At 37.4% G+C, this 22,758-nt stretch overlaps 1 protein-coding gene across 3 annotated transcripts; it reads left to right on the forward strand.

Moving 5' to 3' along the window:
- The first annotated feature begins 1,129 nt into the window (after positions 1–1,129).
- Positions 1,130–22,084, forward strand: LOC137139407 (complement component receptor 1-like protein). 3 transcript variants are annotated; one of them, XM_067526603.1, is made up of 16 exons: positions 2,023–2,159; positions 2,967–3,061; positions 3,174–3,362; positions 3,993–4,092; positions 4,737–4,810; positions 4,904–5,080; positions 5,175–5,357; positions 5,712–5,811; positions 6,009–6,082; positions 6,176–6,355; positions 6,475–6,657; positions 17,125–17,307; positions 17,457–17,639; positions 18,721–18,804; positions 19,945–19,992; positions 20,739–22,084. In XM_067526603.1, the coding sequence occupies exons 2-16, from the start codon at positions 3,004–3,006 to the stop codon at positions 20,777–20,779; spliced, it is 1,857 nt and encodes a 618-aa protein (XP_067382704.1). In that variant the 5' UTR covers positions 2,023–2,159; positions 2,967–3,003; the 3' UTR covers positions 20,780–22,084. The 3 variants fall into 3 exon arrangements, 2 of the variants coding, with proteins under 2 accessions (XP_067382705.1, XP_067382704.1); XM_067526604.1 differs by lacking the exons at positions 17,125–17,307; positions 17,457–17,639; positions 18,721–18,804; positions 19,945–19,992; positions 20,739–22,084 and adding exons at positions 8,659–8,700; positions 9,974–10,028; positions 11,440–11,494; positions 11,591–13,162 and having other exon boundaries at positions 1,130–2,159; XR_010916316.1 differs by lacking the exons at positions 17,125–17,307; positions 17,457–17,639; positions 18,721–18,804; positions 19,945–19,992; positions 20,739–22,084 and adding exons at positions 8,659–8,700; positions 9,974–10,028; positions 11,369–11,494; positions 11,591–13,162 and having other exon boundaries at positions 1,131–2,159.
- The last annotated feature ends 674 nt before the right edge of the window (positions 22,085–22,758 follow it).

Consider the following 22,758-nt stretch of genomic DNA (forward strand, 5'->3'; position numbering starts at 1 on the left):
ACAACTAAGAGAGTTTCCAGTGAAGTAAATGTAGTGTTAGTAATAACTTCTGGTAGGTTCTTTTATCCACTGCTTATGTGCAGTATTTCTATCTTTTCCATAACATTTGTCTAATTACACAAGAAAGTAGTACTACACTGTTTAAAAGGGTTAAATACCACAAGCTGCTTTTACACTTTCAGTTTGGCTGTAGACAGTGTGTTTCATCATAAGAGGAGAACAGAAATCAACTGGAAGCAGAGAAATAAGATTTTTTTTCTTTTCACATTTCTATGATTTATTGTGTGATTAATCAAATATAGCAACCAAGTGTCCCAGTGAATGGAAATTTCTAGTGTTTTTAGTGGGGTGTGGGCTGTTTCCTCTGTGTCAACACAATTTTGGAACTTCTCTTTTTTTCTTGGGAGAATAACTATTCCTGCGTTCCTGCTCCGCTGCAGCCCAGCTGTGATCATCCTTACCCTTCATTGGTAAATCCTTTTTAAGCCATGTTTCAAGCAGAACAGGTGTTTTTAACATTGTAAATTGTTCATCACAGATGTAGTTCTTAAATATTATTTTTTGATTACGGTCTGTTGTAACTGAGAGCAACACAATGGTGGAATTGTTAGCGCTGCTGCCTCACAGCTAGAAGGTCCCTGGTTTGATTCTACCTGCCAGCCTCAGTTCAGTGTCTTGCCCAGAGACACTTCGACATATAGCCAGGGCCGGGGATCGAGCCACTGACCCTGTGGTCCATGGACGACTGAGCTACAGCCGCCCCCGTTGCAAAGCGTGTTGCATAAAAGTGCTATATAAAGTGGCCATTTAACATCAACGAGTGACTCATTGAGCAACTCATTGTATTGAGCAATACAGGAACTTGCATTTTATTGAACGTGTAATTTCACAATTCCTCAATTTCTGGTTTTAGATTTGTTGAGCAAATTCCAACAAGGTTCCTCTGTATCTGTTGTTGGAGGTAGAAACCTTTACGTTAATGATTTATTAATACTCACATGGTATCGAACACTGGCTGGCAACCGAGCACTGTTTACATTTATCTGTTCTTCTTATACCATTTTTTTTTTTTAAATATATTTATTTTGCCACTATTACTGTATTAAAATCCGTCATTTCGTTCCAAGTATTCCAAAACCATTCCTGTTTCCCTTACAATATACAGGTTTAACATTCTTTCTTTAGACTTCAGACTGACTGAAGACAAATGACACATCGGTTCATGGTTTTGTGTAGAACACTGACCCAACAAACACCCAACACCCTCTAGAGACTGTGAAGTACAGGAAAGTTTTACTCAACTCCTTTGACCAGAACTACAATTCAAAAATAATTTCATATCTTTCAAAGATAATTTCAGGCATTTTCTAAATTAACCTCATTATTTAAAATCGCCAGATACTAAAACCAACATTCAATCCTCTCACATTTGGTCACTTGGCCTGGATTAGCTTGTGTGTATTGTAATTGTGATGATTAATAGAGAAAGTGTATCCATTAAACCAGATCTATAGTTATTTTTCTCTATATTGTAGTTGATGGTTCTGGAATTAGAGTCTCTGGAGTCCAGTCAGTGTCACTGAGTGAAAAGAAAAGCTAAACTGAGTTCACGGATTATTCGATTCATGCTCTTATTAGACGACACACTCAACCATGTTGGTTAGTGAAATCCATCATGTAGCTACCACAACGTAGCTGCATAGTTTAACTCCAGAGGTAGTTTTGATTTAGCTTTATTGTACTGCAATATTACTGCTACAAGAGAGTAAAGAGGTAAAGCAGGCCTACATAGTTCATAGTAGTTCTCAGTATGGTATTTGTACTTTTTTACTTTAGGTTAATTTTAGAGTTTGTACGTCTGATAAGTCTTTTACTTATTGATCATCTGTATTCGTCTTGGCCCTGATGCACTTCTCTGTGATCACAACAGGGATCTGGGTCTCTAGAATAGCAGCCATGCACAGATCCTTCATGTAGAACGATGTGTGAAAGTCAGTTCCTTCCTGTATTTGTACCCGTAAACTATGTGTGAATATATTTGCTGGGGGGTTTCGAGGGGACTTCTTGTTGATATTCATCTTTTCATAAGAGCTGGCAGAATTTTGCAGTAACGCGTTCAACCTTAAGGAGACAGAGAAGCACAATTCACATTTAATTTGGTAAGTTACAGGTCGTCTTTATCCAAAGCTTCATCACACTGCTGTAAGAATCATCTAATGTGACTAAAACTAGGCCTGCGTAGCCTCTCATTTGCATTAGTTGATATTTTGGTAGATAACTGCTATTTATTGAATTACTGTAATGATTTGATACATTAACATATGATATAATGTGTGTTGGGGCCTAAACCTAGTTAGGATCGTTGATTTGGTTCGTGAAGCTGTTATTGTCGGCAAGTTACAGGTCTGTCATTAAATGTGTTGGATCTCTCAAATGAGGCACTTATTTCCGATGCTGCAGTTAATGGGAAAGTTAAGGGAAATTTAACTTAAGTTGCAGCGTGACCTTTTCTTTATTACTTTACAAACATTAACTTAATTTTTACAAACGTTAATTTAATCTGAATGAAAATAAATAAATAAATAAAACAAAAAGTTCAGGTCAAAGACAACAACACAAAAGTGTTCAGAAACTACATGTATCTTGTGAAGATTTTAGTGATAATCCTGATGAAATGTGGCTTTGTCTTAGTGTTTTTTGATCTGGACTCACTTTCAAGTGATCTGTAATAAAATTGCCACTTTTGCATTTGTAAATAAAATAAAGTGGATGCATTTAAAAATAAGTTTCAGTCTGTGATAAGTGTCTTAACACCTATTCACAATAAGCAGAAACAGGAGAAAATGTGGTTCTTTATTTTAACTTATGTTTCCTTGAACTTTCACCTCAACTGCTGAACGGGAGGCTGCAAATCAGATAACACCTTCAATGTTATGTCTAAATTTGTATTTTTCCTTACCACAAAGGGCTCAGTGACTTCAGTCAGACTTACCAGATACCATCATGGGTGTTACTTGTTTCCTTCTGCTGAGCAGTGTTGGCCTTGCTGTTACTGTCCAAGGTTAGTGTGGATAAGCTTGTCCTGTGATTAGATGCTGTTTGGTCTTTATTTAACCAGGCCTCACTTCTAGTACTCATCTTTCACTTTCACTCTTTATCTGTTTTCCTTACAGCTCAGGACTGTTCCAAACCTACACTAGGGCCCCACATGAACTTGAAGGATACTTACATTCTTTTAAAAACATTCCCAGATGGGACTAAAGTTTATTTAACCTGTGAGGTTGGCTACGCGCCTGCAGGAGGATCTACAGTCATCACTTGTTCTGCTGGCAGTTGGAGTCGTGTGACACTGAGATGCGAGAGTAAATATTAAAACTTGATTTTTATATTTAGATTAATAAGAGCAGAAATATTTCACAACCAGTGTAAACTGGCAGTATAAAGTGATACTCTAGTAACATATTAACACAATAATGTTTTTCATAAAGGTCTGGATGTCATGTGACTAAGTCTGTGTATGCGGCCATGATGGCAGGAGTAGATGGTGCTAGTGTGAATTTAAATGAATAGAGTGAATTACAGGCCGTTAGTTACTTTGCCCCCACATTGGCCCTGAAGTGCTTTCAGAAGGACTGAAACAGCCAGAATATACAGTGTTATGGACCTGAAGCTGCAGCTTTAAGGTACATTAGTACAGCTCTCATTAGAGAAAGTGACAGAAACAAAGACATTGATTAAAAAAAAATCAATACATGAATTTCTAAACATGAAAAGTTGTTTTACTACACTTACCCAAATTCTGAAGGTATCTCCCAAATCTTCATGGATGTCTTATCTCCAGATACTGTAATTATCTGCTGGTCAGCATTTATTAAGTAATACATGACAGGCATAAGCAGGAGATACAGACGTGTAGCATCCACACATCTATTTCCAGGAAAGGAAAAAGGAAAAACATTATTATTACATTTATGAGAGTTTTCTTTTTCCAGGGAAACACTGTAGCTCTGCTGGAGAAATTACAAATGGACACGTTGATTATCCTGAAGGGACTCAGTTTGGTGATAAAGCTCTGTTCCGCTGTGACACTGGGTTTGTAATAAACAGATTAAAATAATCACCTTTCTCAGAGTTTTAACTTAAAAACGGACAAATTATAAAGAATTCATGGCAGAGCTGCTGTATTAGATTGCATTAGATTGTACAGGTGTCAGATAAACAAACCAGTGAGTTAATATTTACATGTAACAATGGATTTAATTCCCTGCAGACTCCTGCATCTCAGCCTGATGCTCTAAATTTTAGAAGGGTTTTGCTGATTACAATCTGAATATTATTGTGTAAAGAAAAGAAAGAAACAATTTGAGGTGCAAACTCAGTAAGATAAGAGTATTCAGTGTTGGGGGCCAGGTGTAGCTCAGTTGGTAAGGCAGACCACAGGGTCAGTGGTTTGATCCCTGGTTCCAGCTAAGGAACCCCTAACAGTCCATTCCCATCCCCAGCTGTGCAGTGTCGGTCCAAGCCCGGTAGAAATTGGGAAGGGTCGCATCTGGAAGGGCCCCCGGCCTAAACACTGTGCCAAATCAACATGCGGACAGTGATCTGCTGTGGTGAACCTGAACTCACGGGATAAACCGAAAGAACAAAAAAAAAATAAAATGCTGAGTATTTAATGTTGTCATGTGAAAGGGTAAAGCTGTGTTTTCTAAAGTCAAACTTCTTTGTTTCCTCATTAGTTACACGATGGTTGGTAACAAACAAATCACGTGTGGAGTCAAAGGCTGGATGGGCAGGTTACCTGAATGTGAAGGTTGGTGATCTGTGTGTGTTAATACAAGACACATGACTGAATATAAACTCTGTGTCTATTTCCATTCTAATAAATGTTGTTTTTATCTTACAGTGGTGATATGTTCTCCTCCACATGGGGTTGTGAACGGCACTTTCAGTCCAAACAACGACGAGTATGAATATGGAGATGTGGTGCTGTACAGATGTAAAAAACATCACACACTTATTGGATCAAGATCAATAACGTGTTCAGAAGATGGAACATTTAAACCTGAACCTCCAACATGTAGTAAGTGTTTATGTTTGGTTTTGGTTTTATTCTTTCTTAAATCATCGTATGTGGACAAACTGTACTAACTTCTCTTTTCCTATTACTTTGCCAGGAATGATTGAATGTAAAGATCCTCAAATTGTCAATGGTTATTGGGATGCCGGTTCTAGACCCCCTCATAGACCCTCATCTACAGTGACATTCAAGTGCAACTATGGATACATCATGAAAGGAGCAGATACCCAGACATGTGAGATAAGTGGTGAATGGTCACCTGGACTTCCAACATGTGAACGTAAGTCATATATGATCATTATTACCTAATGTAGGTTTGTGAAGTAAAACTGTTTAATTTCACATTTTATGTGCATTTCTGCTTCTGACAAGTTCAATACGATAAGAATTTCCTGAAGTATAAGTGCTTTTACTTTAAGTTTAAAGAAGCATTAATTTTACTTTTTTAATATTAACATTTGATTTTTATTTTCAAAATACTAATAGCAGAAATATTTACTAACCAGATTAAACTGGCAGTATAAATGTCTGATTAATAAGGTTCATGATCAGTATTTAATATCATTTGTATATGATGATATTCATTAGTTTTTAAAGTAGGAATTTAATCCTTGTGAGACTTTTCTTTTTTCAGGGAAGAACTGTGGCCAAGCTGCAGATGTGACAAATGGACACGTTAATTATTCTAAAGGGACTCGGTTTGGAGACAGAGCTGTGATCACATGTCAAACTGGGTCAGTAAACTGATGTTTAATTTTCAGATGCCCAGTTTGTTTTATTTAATTGAGAGTATTATGTCCTTATTCTAAAATGTCAGCAATCATTAGTTAAGACTTACTGAATAATCAGTGTTGTCATGTGAAATTCTAGACAAACACTGGTCTTTCTGAATTTTGCTGCATGAAGTCAAATCTTTTTGTTTCCTCATTAGTTACACGTTGGTTGGTAACAGACAAATCAGGTGTGGAGACAAAGGCTGGATGGGCAGTTTGCCTGTATGTGAAGGTTGGTGATCTGTGTGTGTTAATACAAGACACATGACTAAATATAAACTCTGTGTCTATTTTCATTCTAATAAATGTTGTTTTTATCTTACAGTGGTGAAATGTTTTCCTCCACCTGTGGTTGTGAACGGTACTTTCAGTCCAAAAAAAGAAGAGTATGAATATGGAGATGTTGTACTGTACAGTTGTTTCAAAGGTTATACAGTAGATGGATCAAAGTCAGCAACATGTTCAGAAGATGGAACATTGAAGCCTGATCCTCCAACATGTTTCAGTAAGTGTTTTTACAGTTTTGTATTTTCGGCTTTAACTGATGATGACTAGTAATACGAAGAAGCTTATTTTTGAAGAAATGTATTGACTTTAATATTAATTTAAATTTATTTTTATCAGGAATGGTTGAATGTGAAGATCCTCAAATTGTCAACGGTGACTGGGATGAGGATTCTAAACACCCTCATAGACCTTCATCTAAGGTGACATTCAAATGCAACTCTGGATACATCATGAAAGGAGCAGGTACCCAGACATGTGATGAAAGTGGTGAATGGTCACCTGGACTTCCAACATGTGAACGTAAGTCAGACATGTCACACATTAAAGATAAAGATGGAAATGTATTGACAGGTGCCAGGAGTGTGATGGGAAGATGGAAGGAGAACTTTGAAGAGTTGAGGAATGAGGAAAATGAAAGGGAACGAAGAGTAGAAAAGGTGACTGGTGTGGAGCGGGAAGTAGCAAAGATTAGTAAGAATGAAGTGAGGAGGACGTTGAAGAGGATGAAGAGTGGAAAGGCAGTTGGTCCTGATGACAAACCTGTGGAGGTATGGAAGTGTCTAGGAGAGGTGGCAGTAGAGTTTCTGACTAGTTTGTTTAACAAGATCTTGGAGAGTGAGAGGATGCTGAGGACTGGAGGAGAAGTGTACTGGTGCCCATTTTTAAGAACAAGGGAGATGAGCAGAGTTGTGGCAACTACAGAGGAATAAAGCTGATGAGCCAAACAATGAAGTTGTGGGAAAGAGTAGTGGAAGTTCAGCTAAGGTCAGAGGTGAACATTTGTGAACAGCAATATGGTTTCATACCTAGAAAGAGAACAACAGATGCAGTATTTGCTTTGAGGATGCTGATGGAGAAGTACAGAGAGGGTCAGAGGAAGCTGCATTGTGTCTTCGTAAATTTAGAGAAAGCGTCTGACAGGGTGCAGAGAGAGGAGCTGTGGTATCGTATGAGGACGTCTGGAGTGGCAGAGAAGTATGTTAGAGTGGTGCAGGACATGTATGAGAGCTGTAAGACAGTAGTGAAGTGCTGTAGGTGTGACAGAGGAGTTCAAGGTGGAGGTGGGCCCGTTAAGGATCAGCTCTGAGCCCCTTCTTGTTTGCTCTGGTGATGGACAGACTGACAGATGAGGTTAGACAGGAATCTCCGTGGACTATGATGTTTGCATTGTGATTTGTAGTGAGAGCAGGGAGCAGGTGGAGGAACATCTAGAGAGGTGGAGGTCTGCTCTGGAAAACGGAGGAATGAAGCTTAGCCGCAGTAAGACAGAATACATGTGGGTCATTGAGAGGGACCCAGGTGGAACAGTGAGGTTACAGGGAGCAGAGGTGAAGAAGGTGCAGGACTTTAAGTACTTAGGGTCAACGGTTCAGAGCAACTGAGAGTGTGGAAAAGAGGTGAAGAGGTGAGTGCAGGCAGGTTGGAACGGGTGGAGAAAAGTGTCAGGTGTGTTGTGTGATAAAAGAGCATCAGCGAGAATGAAAGGAAAGGTGTTCAAGACGGTGGTGAGACCAGAGATGTTGTTCGGCTTAGAGACAGTGGCACTGAAGAAAAGACAGGAGGCAGAGCTGGAGGTAGCAGAGCTTAAGATGTTGAGGTTCTCTGTTTGGGAGGGACGAGGATGAACAGGATCAGGAATGAGGACATCAGAGGGACAGTTCATGTTAGATGTGTTGGAGATAAAGTCAGAGAGGCCAGATTGAGGTGGTTTGGACATGTTCAGAGGAGAAACTGTGAATATATCAGTAGAAGGATGCTGAGGTTGGAGCTGCCAGGCAGGAGGTCTAGAGGAAGAGCAAAGAGGACATTTATGGATGTAGTGAGAGAGGACATGAAGTTAGTTGGTGTGAGAGAAGAGGATGCAGAGGACAGAGTTAGATGGAGACACATGATTCACTGTGGTGACCCATTAAAAGGGGACAGCTGAAAGATACTATATTACACATTGATAAACCTATAAACTGAATAAAGTATTCTCTCTGCCTGTTTTCACATAAACTCCACAAAGGTTATATACGTTTGGACTTAGAAATGATGGTGAAGGTTTGAGGTGACATTGAGAGTGTGTGATTTCTACAGCAGCAGCCCGTCTGTTTTTATTAGCTTACAAGGTTAAAGTCACATTTTTATCATCAAATAATAATTGGTAACATAAACTGCAAACTGTTAGAAAATTATGAAAGCTACTGTAATGTTGCAAATATCATTTTATGTATTTTTGCTTCAATGTTGCTCCCTGACCAACTGACACATCTGGTTATCCAACAAAATCATTATTATTTTTCTTTTTTTCTTTTACAGACAAAGGACATAAGTTGGCTGTGATACTGGGCTGTGTCGTTGGTAAGTTTCACCTTCATCTTTGAATGTTTTTTTTTCATGTTTTTATTTGGGTCAAGAAATAAGAGCAAAGTGACACATTCAGCCTTTTCACTTTCTCACTGTGGTTTTTGTTTGTGTACATTGAATATGCAAATAAAGTAAATATTAATTTCTCTATTGTTAGTATTTCACTGTAGCTTCCTCAAACAAAAGCTTTAGAGAATTATCATGTTAGGATGGTGTCAGGTATTTACAAACCCAGTTTGAGGAAAAGAGATTGCAATGATTTGAAAATGACTTGAAACCCATTTTGAACAATACAAAAGTAACATATCACATGTTAAAATTATTAGCAATATTTGCTGACTTCAAATTGATGCCATCAACATGTCTCAGAAATGTTGGGACAAGTGTGTGTTTACCAGTGTGTGGCACCATCTCTTCTTTTAACACCACTGTGTTCGGGAAATAAAGAGATCATCAGTTTTCAAATAAACATTTTTAATTTTAATTGAATATAGGATTTCACCTATTCAACACCCTGAGGCCTGCTCTGTCGGATTTTATGTATCATAATACGGCAAAAGATCCAATGGATGACAGGTCTGGACTGCAGACAGTCTAGCACCTGGACTCTTTTACTACGGAGCCATTCTTTTTTAATACAATATGATTTGATGATATGTTTCTAAAATAAGTGAAGCCCTTCTTGAACTAGATTACACCATAGTGTTTGTCGTTTTAAACTTGTACATATTGTTCAGGATTAACGGAACCTTCAAACAATAACTGTGCTGTGTGAGTTTTAAATGACATTGGAAGTCAAGTGGTTTTCAGAGGTGTTCTGAGCTCATGCAGCGCTTTTCACTACAGAATTGTGTCTTTTTCAAAAAGAAGTTCAACAATCCTTTAAAGAGTGATCTCTTTCCCATCATTACTTATGAGTACTGAACTTCTCTGGAATCCTCCTTTTATACCCAGTCTTGCCAATTAAACTAATCACCTTCCCAGTCTTTCATTGTCTCTGTCCCAACCTCTTTAAAAATATTTTGCTGGCATCAAGTTCAAAATTAGCAAATATCTTGTCAACGTTTTAACATTTTGATATGCTGTCTTCATACTTTTTACAATGAAAAATATAGTTTCAAATGCTTTGCCAATCATTGCATCTTTGTATTTACATTTTCCACAGCATCCTAATTTTTCTGCAAATCCTGTTTGTCACTCTCATGACCAATCAACTGGTTTTACATCATTATATTCAAATATCTCCATTTTTCTGTCATCAAAACAGGCATCCTTGTTGTTGTTCTCACTGTACTCGTGATTATCTACAAGAAATGTATCAGGTAAAATTTTTATTCATTCATGCAGACTAATTCTTGAAAAAGGAGCTTCATACCTGCCTTGGATTCTCTGTGTGTTTGTTTGCCTCCCACACAAACATTTTTAGGTAAAGTCCATGATTCTAGCAAGAGGTTGTTGACACCTGACCTCAGGAGCTAAAAAAAGACAACCCCCACTTCAAAGTTTCTCTAATAGATGGATTGTATTAATCTCTATTGCAGTGTCTCACACCACCATGTTTATGTCTTTGTGTTTTGTGAGCATTTCCATTCTGCCAGTGTTATTACGTGCTGCATGTTGAAGTGTGTTTGTGATGCTTTTATGATGACTTTTGAAGGCCTGACGACACCAAGCTGACTGTCGGCCAAATGCAGCCTCTCGGGAAGCATCTGTTGGCTTAGTGTCAGTGTTTCTCCTAGAAGGTTTTTTCAGACACAGTGGAAAGACAATGATAGAGGTTTTATGCGCAGAAGCTAAAATATTTCTCACACAGCACAAGAGTTTTATTTGGTAACTTCATTGTGAACTAAAACCAATTACTTCACAACAGATGTAATTTAAAAAATATTATTAAAAAATGAAAGGATAAAATAAAACAACAGGGGTCTCATTGCATTGGTGGCCCTACATGCCTTTAATGTGCTATTGTAGCGGAAACACTGAGTCTGAGCAGTGTGTCCTGCATCCTGAGAGCTACTCAGCCTGCTTTTTGAATCGGCATCAGGCCATGGGTGAAGGAGACAACTCTGATCAGCTGTTCAGCTAAGTGAGTCAGTCAACAGTAAAACACTGTGATATTTACAATGCCAGTACAATTTGTAAGTTCTCACACATCATGGATTATAAGCCAGCTCTGCTTGTTTACAGTATGTATGTCCACAGTCCCGAGTCTTCTGCTTTCTCCTCCCCTCATGCAAACGCAGATGCTCTTCTGCTCTCACCTTATCCCACAGCCCAGATGAAGCCAATGTGAGCCGACGCAGCAGTTGGTCTTTACCTTTGTTTGAGCTGGTTCTTTGAAGTCAGCTTGGTGTTTCATGGCTGTAAGGTTCCTCTTTAGAAACGCTGATGTTATGTGTAAACTGGAGTGTGTCTCACAGGGGAACATAGAGTAGATAATGTCTTACCTGAGCTTGTTTACAGCCACTTTCTTCACATATTTACAGTATAAATAAAACATGTGAAGACCAGATATTGTGTGTAAATATTGTAATTCCATATGAAATTGCAGAACATAGTGCCACATGATATGAATATTGAGCCTATACACCTATTTGAACATTTGTTGGACTGTAAAACTCCACTTGCAATAACAACCAAGTGTTTCTCTGGACTTCCTCAGACCCTCCTAGCAGCTTCCTGTGTTTCTGGGTTATATAAAAGCAGCCATGTTGACAGTTTGTTTATTGGCAGATCTAACAAAGGTTCTCGTTCTGACAAAGACCAGGAGGAACATGTAGCACTCTCAGTAAGATACCACTAATCACACTTGATTGTCTTTGTTCTATTTTTTTTTTCTCTTAAAATATCTCATTGACATTAGTTTTCTCTTTTTTCCCTCTAGTAAATCCTGCTGGCCAAACATTATTAAATGTAAAGCTGTTCAAAGAGAATGTCACTGAAAAGGCATTTAAATTTACAGTATCTGTGCCTTCCACGTGCATGGAAGGAAAATCTCTGAAAAATGATTGTGTGAATGGCCTGTGAGACTCAGAAACCTCGTAAGAGTCCTCTCATCTCATTTGATTAATAAGAGATGCTTTACAGCACTTGTTTTTAATTTTTTTTTTCTGCTTCCATTCATGATGTTTGGGACACTTTCCTTCTGCTGTACAACATCAAAGCAGTTTTTCTATTCTGTAATTTGGAAACTGAAATGCATATCATGACTGTTGGAAAAGCTTGAACTTGACTTTGATTTTGAAACTTTTGCACTATAATTCTGACCACAGCTCAGCTATTATAGCTCAGTTGTACCAATCATCTCATAAGCCAAGATCTGTAAATAATGTATGTTTGATGTTTTTTGCTGCTTAAACCACACTGAATGCACTTGTACATGTTGACTGTTATTAGATTTTACTGCACTTATGTAACTGAAATGATTAATGCCATGAAACATTTGAATGTATAAAAGGGAGGTTTCTAGCTGATTAAGTCCTTCAGTCTTGTAACTTCAGCTCCCACAAAGTAGCCTCATCTGTTCATTAGTGTTCAACAGCGTAAAACAGGCTACAAAATATTGTTTATAAGTATAAGCACATCCGGTTTTGTTGTGTAAACGTTATTGGCCTTCTTCATTGAAATGTGTTTGCTAAAATCTTGATTTAGCATTTTTTTTTATGTGTCTTCTATCTTCACCAAATTAAAGGATATCATCTGTCATTTTCTAAATTAATTATATTATCTGCAATCACCATAGACATGCTAAAATCAACAGTAAATAACACTGCTTTACTAGGTGAAAAACCATAATTCCACCAGAGATCTTGTGCAATGCAGTAGACCAAGGAAAGAGTCCAGTTCAGAGCATGTGGGGCAGCATTTGTTAAAAACCCATGTATCACAACACTCAATGAAGAATATGTCACCCGGTGGATTTGTGTGACTGGCTGATGTGTTTTAATGGTTTAGACAGCAACAGAGGTCTATGGCACAGTCTGACGAACTAATCCAGGCTGCAGACTGACAAGTGGCCAAATTCAAGTATAGACGTTTTGGTGTTGGTTTTGGCGTCTGTTTGGTGATTGTAAACAATGTGATTTATCTAGAAAATGACAAAGTTATAATTTAAGTTGCGACATTTTTAAAAATGAAATTCCTCTATTGTATATGTTGCGTGAATTTCTGTTTTCCAAAATATTAGTTTGGTAAATATATAAATATTTTATCCTACATACACTGAAGAAGAGAAAAATGTTGGAACAGTATTCAGACACAGGTGTTATGTCTGTGGTTACATAAAGCTGTGTGTGTATATATAGATTGATTTTTATTTTTGTACTAGCTTGCCTTTTTATTATATATTTATTGAAATTAAATGTTTCATAACATCCATCTTTTTCTGTTTTTGGTTTTTATTTTTAGACAGGTGGAGAACTGCTTTTGTATTGGCACTGCTTTTTGCAATTAATGTATGAATTAGAACTTTATATGAATCTATGATTTGTTATTAGTTTAATGTATAAATGTTTCTTTACATATATGGCTGGTGGATATTTGTTCTCAGTTATGATTCAGCTAACTGTAAATTAGCCATAAGTTTGGCCTAAAAAAGTTGTTGCTTTGACAACAGCTCACAATAAAGTTTTAAAGAACCACCAAATGCTTTAAATAGAAAGGCTTGGGTGAGCTGTCTTCAGGACATAAGTGAAAATTTCTATTATATATTAATATTAATATTCTGACCTTGTCGAAAACAGTAAAGGCCCAACAATGAGGAATTTTGGAACACTACAAAAGACATGTGCAACACATTCACTCATTAGGAGAGAGGAAGATATGAATCCTGACTTAACAAAGTGAAGCAACAACAGATGACTGAGAAATTACATCCCAATAAATGTATCCTCATCTGAGCCTCTTTCTCATGAGCTCATAGGCTGTGAGTGGTATTGAAGACAATTGATGCTTTCGAGAGATTTTTGTCAACCTATATCCTAAAACAAGATCCATGTTCATTTCTCCACATTCAAGTTCTCGTTTGGTGTGTTTTTCTAAAACCAGCTTTAAAAAAATGGAAAAGTGACCGAATTTTATTAGTAAACTCTAAGTGTCGAGCACTTCCGTGGTTCTTAAAGTCACAGTTTCCGATATGACGCACTACAGTATAATCAGGGGTGGGACCGTTAAACAGGAAACATAAATTTAACGTTGCGAATATATTGTTAACCCCAGTTATTCTTCACGTTGCTTCGTTAAGGTGTGAGTATGTATATCTTTCTTTTTAACAAACAGCACTACGACAACAGACCAGTGATATCGCACTGAAAACTGTGTATTATTAACATTTGTTGATTTGACGTTAGCTCACCTAGCTTTTTACTAAACAACAGAACTTGTGGGGTTTTCTTAACCTGATTACGTGTTTACTACGGGCAAAACACTTATTTATACAAAGCCTTACGCTACGGTACAAAACGTTAAAGCTTTTTCCATCCCGAGTGGGAAAAAGTGTTGACGATAATATCAACACTGCTCTTTATCTAACCATATGTTACGTTTAACCTTATCGTGACATCGGTGACTGCGTTTACATGGACTAACCGGGTTAAAGTCGACTTTCTCGAGAAAGCTGATTTCCGAAATCGTTGTAGGGGGTTAGTGATAGCTAGTTTCTGTAGTATGATTTCTGTCGGAGAACGCCAATTTCTTTGCCATGTTTACGAGTAACCAGGTTTGTAATCAGCTTTCTTCAACTCCGTATGTTAAAGGCTGCAGACATCGAGCTTCACTACTGCGACACGAACACACACACACAGGTTACTTAAGCGCATGTCAGGGAGAGAACAGGAATCATGTGGCACGTATGTCACAAGTTACCTGTTTAAGGAGCAGACATTTGGCAGCTGTTTTTAACTAGAAAGTGTTAGGCAGCGCTATATTGAAACTTTTTGCAAGGTGCGATGTTTCTAAAATATGCTACAAAGGGTCATAACAAGGTGACCTCTTGTTTTCTTAAATAAATTAGTTTTTCTTTATCATAAAGGACTTGGTGACTTCAGTAAGACTTACCAGATACCATCATGGGCGTCACTTATTTCCTTCTGCTGAGCAGTGTTGGCCTTGCTGTTACTGTCCAAGGTTAGTGTGGATAAGCTTGTCCTGTGATTAGATGCTGTTTGGTCTTTATTATTAACCAGGCCTCACTTCTAGTACTCATCTTTCAATTTCACTCTTTATCTGTTTTCCTTACAGCTCAGAACTGTTCCAAACCTACACTAGGGCCCCACATGAACTTGAGGGATGAATTCATTCTTTTAGAAACATTCCCAGATGGGACTAAAGTTTATTTAACCTGTGAGGTTGGCTACGCGCCTGCAGGAGGATCTACAGTCATCACTTGTTCTGCTGGCAGTTGGAGTCGTGTGACACTGAGATGCGAGAGTAAATATTAAAACTTGATTTTTATATTTAGATTAATAAGAGCAGAAATATTTCACAACCAGTGTAAACTGGCAGTATAAAGTGATACTCTAGTAACATATTAACACAATAATGTTTTTCATAAATATCTGGATGTCATGTGACTAAGTCTGTGTATGCGGCCATGATGGCAGGAGTAGATGGTGCTAGTGTGAATTTAAATGAATAGAGTGAATTACAGGCCGTTAGTTACTTTGCCCCCACATTGGCCCTGAAGTGCTTTCAGAAGGACTGAAACAGCCAGAATATACAGTGTTATGGACCTGAAGCTGCAGCTTTAAGGTACATTAGTACAGCTCTCATTAGAGAAAGTGACAGAAACAAAGAGATTGAAAAAATCAATACATGAATTTCTAAACATGAAAAGTGGTTTTACTACACTTACCCAAATTCTGAAGGTATCTCCCAAATGTTCATGGATGTCTTATCTCCAGATACTGTAATTAGATCATCTGGTTTGCTGGTCAGCATTTATTAAGTAATACGTGACAGGCATAAGCAGGAGATACAGACGTGTAGCATCCACACATCTATTTTATAGTCGCTTAATTATAGTTATTATTAGCATGAGCAATGTAGAGTGTGTGTGTGTGTGTGTGTGTGTGTGAGTTGTAACATACCCGTCTGTGATTTTACTGGTATGCTAAAAATATATATAAATTATAAAGAAGTTTTATCGCTTTGTGATCACTGTAAAAGTTAAATGTTAAAGGCCCCAAGTCATACATGAAATGATGCCTTTATAACATCGTCCACCTTTCCTTTTGTTGAAGCTTGCATGGCAGTGTCATGAATTTTTGTATTACAGATTTTGTCAGTCCAGTGTCTGGGTGTGGCAACGTAATCTCCCACAGCTCTATAGATAAGAGTAAAAGGAAAAACATTATTATTACACTTATAGGAGTTTTCTTTTTCCAGGGAAACACTGTGGCTCTGCTGGAGAAATTACAAATGGACAAGTTGAATATCCTGAAGGGACTCAGTTTGGTGATAAAGCTCTGTTCCACTGTGACATTGGGTTAGTAATAAAAAGAATAAAATGATCACCTTTCTCAGAGTTTTAACTTAGGAACTGACAAATTACAAAGAATTTAGGCAAAGCTGCTGTATTAGATTGCATTAAATTGTACAGGTGTATCAGATAAACAAACCAGTGAGTTATTATTTACATGTAACAATACAGCTCAGTTGGTAAGGCAGAGCACAGGGTCAGTGGTTTGATCCCTGGGCAAGATACTGAACCCCTAACAGCCCATTCCCATCCCCAGCCGTGCAGTGCCGGTCCAAGCCCGGTAGAAATTGGGGAGAGTTATGTCAGGAAAGACATCCGGCGTAAAAACTTTGCCAAATCAACATTCGGACAAATGATCTGCTGTGGTGACCCTGAACTCACAGGATAAGCCAAAAGGACAAGAAAAAAAATGCTGAGTATTTAATGTTGTCATGTGAAAGGGTAAAGCTGTGTTTTCTAAAGTCAAACTTCTTTGTCTCCTCATTAGTTACACGTTGGTTGGTAACAGAGAAATCATGTGTGGAGACAAAGGCTGGATGGGCAGGTTACCTGTATGTGAAGGTTGGTGATCTGTGTGTGTTAATACAAGATACATGACTAAATATAAACTCTGTGACTATTTCCATTCTAATAAATTTTGTTTTTATCTTACAGTGATGATATGTTCTCCTCCACATGGGGTTGTGAACGGCACTTTCAGTCCAAACAACGACGAGTATAACTATGGAGATGTGGTGCTGTACAGTTGTAACAAAGATAATACACTTATTGGATCAAGATCAATAACGTGTTCAGAAGATGGAACATTTAAACCTGAACCTCCAACATGTAGTAAGTGTCTTTTTTTTTTTTTTTTTTTTTTTGATTTGGTTTTATTCTTTTTTAAAATCATCGTATGTGGACAAACTGTACTAACTTCTCTTTTCCTATTACTTTGCCAGGAATGGTTGAATGTAAAGATCCTCAAATTGTCAATGGTAAATGGCAAACCGGTTCTAGACCCCCTCATAGACCCTCATCTACAGTGACATTAAACTGCAACTCTGGATACCTCATGAAAGGAGCAGCTACCCAGACATGTGAGATAAGTGGTGAATGGTCACCTGGACTTCCAACATGTGAACGTAAGTCATATATGATCATTATTACCTAATGTAGGTTTTTACTGTTCTGTATTCTCGGCTTTGACTGATGATGACTAGTAATATGAAGAAGCTTATTTTTGGAGAAATCTATTAACTTTAATATTAATTAGATTTTTTTTTTTTGTCAGGAATGGTTGAATGTAAAGATCCTCAAATTGTCAATGGTCAATGGCAAGCCGGTTCTAGACCCCCTCATAGACCCTCATCTACAGTGACATTCAAGTGCAACTCTGGATACATCATGAAAGGAGCAGCTACCCAGACATGTGAGATAAGTGGTGAATGGTCACCTGGACTTCCAACATGTGAATGTAAGTAATTATTACTCGTATGTCTAACCTAACAACTTTACACACATTTTGAGTTTTCCTTGCATTTCTACATGGGATTAAATTTATTTAGACAACATTCTGTAAACTTAAAGCTGTCTAACTCTTTGGACTATATTGTTTAAATGAAATATGTTCCAAAACTTATTTGAAAGAGGTGCTGTTGATGCTTTTCATCAAGTCAGACTCACAGAACATCACTGTCAGCAGAGGATTCAGCTACCAAATCTTTAAAATCCAAACTGACAAAAATGGCTGCATGTAAATCAGCTTTAGTTCCTCTTTAAGCATAGATGCATAGTAGGCTGTGTGTTGCAGAGGCGCACACTAGTGAGGGTTTCAAAAGATCTCCCAGAAAAAATAAGCAGTGCAACAAGAAAAGTTTCAGAAAACGTCCAGCAGGAATTGAGAATTAACAAATTAAATTAGGGCACAGTTATTTATTCAATTTGAACCCAGTATTGAATTAGTTTATTCGATGTGAGTCATTTTAGTTCTCTAAGGAATCCATTTACATATGCTTTTCAACTAATGTAAAGTAAACCAAAATTTTGAATAACCAAAGCCAAACATTCTCTAAATCATGAGTAGACACAGTTTTGTGGGGCACAATAGTTATTGTTTATCACCCGGAACTACAACTTGGAAATTAAATAAAATTATGGACATATTTTACTCACAGACTTTAGCTCAATGTTTGTTTCCATGCAAAGAAGGGTGGTTTTAATTTTATAGCTATTAAATATCCTCCATCACCCAAAATTATGATTCAGTCCACACAAAGCAGAGTATGTTTCAGGAGAAGCTGTACAAAGTCAAGAACATGTTAACAAGATGGAAAGTATTTTAGATTTATCCCCCAAAATGTACCAGTAAGGTTTAGTTTAGGGTCTTTTTAATTTTTGCCTTCAATGACTCAAATAAAGATTCTGATGTCCTTGATGGTGCCTAATGTTCACACTTGTGTGAAACTAGTTTCTGCAGCATTTTAATAAATCACAAAAGTGTGAATATGTGATCTTGATCTTGTGGCCTTATTCGTTTTTTGATGTTTCTGCTTTAGTGAAATCTATCCCCCCCTCCACCACCACAACTACAACTACACCTACTACAACTACAACTACAACTGCTGCTTCCACGCCAAAAGGTAGGGTTCATAGAAATTACTAGAAACCACTGAAAGTTTTACACTCATCTGATGAAATGAGCTATTTGTTTGTGCTATTAGCTTTTCAGTAAGCAGGGATATTTAATTTGCACAAATTTGGACATAGACACAATTTGTCCTTTTGATGCATCGTTACAATGAATTTAAGATGAACGAAGTAAGATGTGCCTGTAGTGTAGACTTTCATTTTTTATTTTCATTCATAGACCCCCAATTTGGTGGCAATTTTTAGCCAGATATGTTTTTGTTTGATCTATGTTTAGATCATTTAGAAGTAATCAGATTTATTTGATTTTTTTTTTTTTATGTCGAATTTCATTTGAACCTTTTGTTAACTGTCAATAGAAATTCCAAAGAAGTGTTACTAGCAGTAAATAAACAATCACTAGGCTGAAAAACCAAAACAAATTCATCCAGAAGATAATAGAAAAACATTAGGTTAGTCCAGATTAAATATTTGGTATGTTCTTTTGAAGAGAGAACACACTGGTAAACTCAGAAATGCCAAAAGGCAGGAAGTCTATAGAAAACAACAAATGGATTAACAAAAAATGAATTTTCAATGTTACTAAGGAGATTTTACCAGAGAAAATACAGAGGGTTTATTACATCACCACTGCTAAGCCTCCAAAACAAGCAGACTGGATTAGAGTTTGACAGGAAACTTTCAAAAGGCCTGTAGATGTCTAGAAAAAGTTTCCACCTGATCTGTGAAGCATGGTGGAGGCAGTGCTATGATGTGGGCATGTGTGGCTGCCAAATTAAATAGTTTCCTAGTATTTTATTGATTGATTTTATTGCTGTTATCTATGGACTCTAGACTTAAGGTGACTGTGTATAGTGAGCATTTTTGGCACAAACATTTCTCTGCAGGTGGATCCTGTATAATTTTATAGTTGCAGTTGGACGTTCACATGAATAATCCTATCAAAAATCTGTGGGCCATGCTTAAAACACATTCAAATGACATGTAACTAACTCTACCTATTTTGCCAAGTTGAATAATCAAATGTAGAGTTTCACCAGAATGTTTTTTGTGGCAGGATGTTGCATTGCTTTGGTCAACTAAGTAATGTGTTAAAATAATTGTTGTGCTTCTTACTTCATTTTTTGTAACAGGTGGTGATAGTAAATTGGGTCCAATAGTGGGTGTTGCTGTTTTTGGTGGTAAGTTTCAACCTCATTCCTTAAGAGTAGAATAAGATTTTTGTGTTTGTCCATACCCGATCATGGTGACCTCAGAAGAACACCGTGGTTACTAAACATTAGTCTGTGGAGTTCCCCGTGGGTGCAGTGGCTCAGTGGCCGTCCACCGACCATGGGGTTGGAGGTTCAGGCCCCGCTTTCCCAGAGCACATGTCGAAGTGTCCTGGGCAAGACACTGAACCCCAAACCGCCCATCTCCATCCCCAGTCGGTCAGTGCCGGTCTCAAGCCCGGCAAAATTGGGGAGGGTTGCATCAGGAAGGTCATCTGACTTAAAATGTGGCAAATCAACGTGCAGACCAATGAGTCTGTGGAGTTCTCCAAGGACATTGTCCATTTGATTTTAATAATAACAGAGTAATGCACTGAGCCTTTCATACCTTTGTTGGTGCATGAGATTATTTGTTAGGGGTGTAGAATTACAGCTCTCGGAGAACTTCTTCTAATAAAGAGGCTACAAATGATGACGCAGAGCGAGTAGGACTCTCGGTAAGATGATGGATCACCAAGCACATAGTGACATGAGAGAAATGCATTTAAATTCAGGTTGCCAACTTGCCTATTTGACAACTGCTGGTGTTACTCTTCTAACCCCCCAGTTATTTTTTCCTTTATTCACAGGGCTGTAGGACTTTTTACAATGGAAGAATCCCTTAATTACTACTGTTTCCACATATGACGTTTGTTTTCTGTTTCTTTTTTCTGTAGTAAGCACAACAATCCTGTTGGTTCAACATTACTGGATGTAAAGTCGACTTATTAAGAAGAGAAAAGTCCCTGAAGACGCTTTTGAATGTGCTTTTTCCCTCCAAGTGCAAGCAATGAAACTCCCTGGAGATGTCATGTGAGATTCAGAAACCTCCATCTCAATCCTTAGACTTAGTGGCTTCTGATTATTTGACAGGGACTTTTTGTTTTTCGGGACACCTTCTCTTATCTTGACATCACAGCAGTCTTTACTCCATGTTGATTCTGTTTTGCACTATGACTCAGAAGAGAGCTCAGCCATGCCATTATAGCTCATTTACACCAATAATCCTAAATGCAAAACCTGTAAAGAACGCATGCTTTGTCCTAATCCAAATCAGTTAGGAGTAAGTAGATTTAGTTTAATAAGACCTTTTATTTGATGCTCAGAAACAAACTGGATATCACTTGTTTTGTATCAGTTATTACTGCAGTTTTAACTGAAATGGGTTATTCCACAGAAAAAAAGTCAGGCTTCTATGTCATAGACCAGTCCTAGTCTTGTAAATTCTCCTTCCACTGTGAAGAGATCAATGGGATCTGTAAAGCAGACCCTTAAATAGTGCCTATAAATAAGGCAGATTTCATAAGCCTTAATGCAAATAGTCAAGTGTTTTAGCTTGTTGGGTGTCACATGTGTTTTCTTGTTGATTACAGAACCTTTTTGTTAATTAAAAAGGTGTAATTAGGGCCTGCTTTACTTTGTTTTTAGTAAATAAGTGGTCTTAATGTGGACTTGTTTTGTGATTTTGATTTTGGAGCCAAATTCAACCAAATTCAGTTATATCAATTTGCTCAAACCTGAATCGGTTTGTTTTGTGTAGTATCACCTTTTTTTTGACACTACACTATTTTGCAGTAAAGTATTTTTAGTAGCATTAAGTCAGAGGAATGTGAGTTGTAGGTGAGATTACATTATGTTGTGTAAATGAGATTTCTGAAGAAAATTGCACTTGCTGGCTTTTTACCTTTTTTATTTATTAAAATAAAGTATGTCTTTCACGTCACCAAGTTTGTATTGTGGTTGCAGGTGTACACCATCCATTTTTTAAATTAAATTAAAGAATTAGATTTACCAGTGTTCTCAATACATTTATGTTAATCTACACTGTATGTAAGACAAGAATTCAAATACGCTACATGTGTTTGTGAATGCATTTGTATATTTGAATGTAAATGAGTTCCATGGAAAACAGTTCTTTTAAAAGAAATGTGTAAATATCTGAACTCTGTTGTGGCAGACTGTCTCTACCCTGTCTGTAGGAATGAGATTCTTGAGAAAAAATAAATTATTATCAGTAAAGTTGCTCTGATCTCAGGTGAAATAACTGGCTGAAATGGACACAGTTCTCATCATAATGATCCAATGTAATAGTTTGTGTTACAGCACAGCCTAGTGGATTTGAGAGAGACTGAAAGAAGGATCCTGTCATCAAGTTATAAACATCCAGTGGTTCTATCCTTTATTTGGAAGCTATAACATGTTTGACATTTTGTTTGTTTTTTAATCATCAGGGTTTAATATTGGACCATTATCAGAATATTACTTAACATTTCATCGTAGCTTTCAAATGAAACAGTTTTTGTTCATGTACTAAGTCACAGAAAGGGCACTGACTCCCCAGTCAGGACCTAGTAACTTAAAAAAAAAGGAAGAATCTAAAGCAGTCTAGTACATTTTAAATAGCAGACAACTACAGGCTTTAAACAAGGAAGGGTTTTAGCAACCAGGACAACCCAACATGGCCCAGATCCCCTTCAGCCTTTTAGGGCAAATCTCATGCACACACTTCTTGACTCTTTAACAGATGATCTTTTGGTTTTGTTCAAAAGTTCCTCAGTGTGCTGCTTCACTGCCTGTGTGTGATAGTGTCACCTCCCTGCTGAACAGAACCTGAATTCAGCTGTGCTTTTACTTCCTGTGACAGAAATTAAATAACATTTACAGTTTTCCCCTTAAATGCAGAGGGTTGTGGCAGGA

This window comes from Channa argus, chromosome 13 (genome assembly GCF_033026475.1).
Source record: "Channa argus isolate prfri chromosome 13, Channa argus male v1.0, whole genome shotgun sequence".
Lineage (NCBI taxonomy): Eukaryota > Metazoa > Chordata > Actinopteri > Anabantiformes > Channidae > Channa > Channa argus.